Below are 2863 nucleotides of genomic sequence, written 5' to 3' on the forward strand. Positions count from 1 at the left end.
TCCCACGCCTGCAGGGAACAAATAAAAATCAATTAATCAATAATCAGATGATCCCGACTTGACTCCATCCTGGTTTCATCCGTTCAGACCAAACCAGGATTCATGAAGTTTAGTCAGCAGACCAATGAGATCGATCACAGATTCACTGATGCTACGCTACGTTCCTCACACCAAACCAACGTCTTAATTATTGATGAGTTAAAGCAAATCAGAATAAAGGAAATAAACAAAAGCAGATCGACTGAATGTGTATTTACACCAAAATATACATTTCCAAATGTTTGCTTAGTAAAAACAAATACTATAATTCTGTCATTTGCTCAAATTTACAACCCTAACCTAATCCTGTGGTTCTCTATTTCCTAACTGGTTCCCCTTTAAATACTGGTGCCAACCCAATAATGTCTTATAACTTATCTGTGGCTCTAGCACTGTACACACCGTTTGATTGTTCTAAAACCATTTCCAAGTGTGAATCAGTGTGAACCCTGCTNACTGGACTCAGAGGTTCTTTAAAGCCCATTTTATTGGTTCTGTTCTACAGGTTAAAGTGACGTTACCAAGACGGAGCATCAGCCGGACCCAGTCCGGTTCTGGTCTGGTTCTGACGCTCCGCCTCCCCAAACTCAAACACACAAACGGGAAGTGATGTCACACGCTCACCTCGTTAAGTAAAACATTAAAGCGGAAGTGAATAGAACCCGATCAGACTCGGCTCATCAACCTAGTTGCCATGGAGACGGTGGACCAACAGCGTCGTTCGCACAGTTCTGGCTTCCGATTGGCTGAAGTTTTCATGATGACGTCTCAGGGAGTAAGCTGATTACTGTCACCTGGGTTGCCATGGAGACCCAGTCCATGAAAATGCAATGTACACCTGACATAAATCACCTGACCTCCAGCCAATCACGACAACTCCTGAAGAGGTGATGTCTGATTGGAGGACTGAGGGGGAAGAGGTGACAATCAGAGGTCAAAGGTCAGGATCCAAACGCCCTAAAAAATCCCTGAAAGCTGCTCCGACCTCAGGCTGCAGCTGCAGCGAGCTGATTGGTTCAAAGAGGTTCGTTAGTTGGCAGGGCCAGTCCGTGGTCACAGGTGCTGCCAGTCGATGGCAACCAGCGTCTGATTGGCCTCCTGAGCATGACCTATGACCTCAGCAATGCCGTGCTGCCGCCACAGACGCTCGATCTTCTGATAGCGCTCTGAGCAAAGGTGGAGCGGGTTCCCACGCCTGCAGGGAACAAATAAAAATCAATTAATCAATAATCAGATGATCCCGACTCGACTCCATCCTGGTTTCATCCGTTCAGACCAAACCAGGATTCATGAGGTTTATTCAGCAGACCAATGAGATCGATCACAGATTCACTGATGCTACGCTACGTTCCTCACACCAAACCAACGTCTTAATTATTGATGAGTTAAAGCAAATCAGAATAAAGGAAATAAACAAAAGCAGATCGACTGAATGTGTATTTACACCAAAATATACATTTCCAAATATTTGTTTAGTAAAAACAAATACTATAATTCTACCTGTCATTTGCTCAAATTTACAACCCTAACCTAATCCTGTGGTTCTCTATTTCCTAACTGGTTCCCCTTTAAATACTGGTGCCAACCCAATAATGTCTTATAACTTATCTGTGGCTCTAGCACTGTACACACCGTTTGATTGTTCTAAAACCATTTCCAAGTGTGAATCAGTGTGAACCCTGCTTCCACCTAGTGGCCGGAGGCCCGTCTATTAAACACGCCCCACTATTGGAGACGTACTGGAGTAAAAGTACGGTACCACTAATGCGGCTCGACCAGATTACAAAACCTTTACTACTTTATGACCCATTTCTCTAACCCCCTCAATGCAATTGGTCTATTAAAGGCCTTCAGAAACACAATGGAATATAACAGTCCATATGGGTCATTTTAAAATTAATAATGGTGTTTTAAAATGATAGTACTTGAATCGATACCAAAATTAATTGGTGATATTTTAATGCAGGGTGATAAAAAAAAGACCAAACAGAGAAATAAGAAAACAGAATCAGCAATAAAATTTATTGGCTCTGATCAGCGCGAGCGCTGACCGATCAGAAAAGGGTTAACTCAGCCCGGCCGCGTTCATCTGCTGCCCTGGCTTGTGAAACAGTCCTGCGGTGGATGGGTCCCCAGACTGGGCCCCAGAGAGCAGAGTTAACTAACTCAGAGTAAACCTACCCAGCTCTGTGAAGCTCCAGACAGGAGAAATCCCGTCTAAGTACAGCAGCCCTGAGCCCAGATAACACGATTCACCATGGCAACGGCAGAAAAAAGGACGTACTTGAGGCCAGGGTCGGTTTCTCCATAGTCGTCCAGGTACGGCGGGGGATAGAAGCAGCCCTTAGTTTTACCTGCAACGAACAACACCTGGCTCTCCCTGACCCTGTGCGCGCACACACACACAGACACACACACACACACACAGGTTACACTGCTGCAGACTGCATCAACAGATGTGATCCACGCAGAGGCAACTGTGTTACCTGAGAAAGAGGCCGATGCCCGCTCCACAGGTGAAGGTGTGGGCGGTGCAGGCTCCGACATCCTCTCCCTCCACCTCCGTCTGGCAGCAGTAGCTCTGAGAGCATAGCATGCAGCCGCACACCAGGCACAGCGTGGGGGCGCGAGACTTATCCCCGCCGGACCGCGGACACCTGCACAGGTACACACAGGGGCTAGCACCAGGGGCTAGCACAAGGGGCTAGCATCAGGGGCTAGCACCATGGGCTAGCATCAGGGGCTAGCACCAGGGGCTAGCACAAGGGGCTAGCATCAGGGGCTAGCACCATGGGCTAGCATCAGGGGCTAGCACCAGGGGCTA

The 2863-nt window shown here is 47.3% G+C and overlaps 1 protein-coding gene across 3 annotated transcripts in view; it reads right to left on the bottom strand.

Moving 5' to 3' along the window:
* Positions 1-508: 508 nt before the first annotated feature.
* The window catches only part of ubr2 (ubiquitin protein ligase E3 component n-recognin 2), a 19866-nt gene continuing 17511 nt past the window's right edge, over positions 509-2863 (bottom strand). For 2 of the 3 annotated variants that reach the window (XM_007542388.2, XM_007542387.2), the window contains exons 44-46: positions 2526-2696; positions 2324-2425; positions 509-1234 (exon numbers count right to left, since the gene is read on the bottom strand). In XM_007542388.2, coding sequence (XP_007542450.2) covers positions 1093-1234; positions 2324-2425; positions 2526-2696 — 415 coding nt within the window. In that variant the 3' untranslated portion in view covers positions 509-1092. The remainder of the gene's footprint in view (positions 1235-2323; positions 2426-2525; positions 2697-2863) is intronic. The other variant, XM_016666242.1, reaches the window with a different exon arrangement.

This window comes from Poecilia formosa, unplaced genomic scaffold (genome assembly GCF_000485575.1).
Source record: "Poecilia formosa unplaced genomic scaffold, Poecilia_formosa-5.1.2 Scaffold686, whole genome shotgun sequence".
In the NCBI taxonomy this organism is placed as follows: domain Eukaryota; kingdom Metazoa; phylum Chordata; class Actinopteri; order Cyprinodontiformes; family Poeciliidae; genus Poecilia; species Poecilia formosa.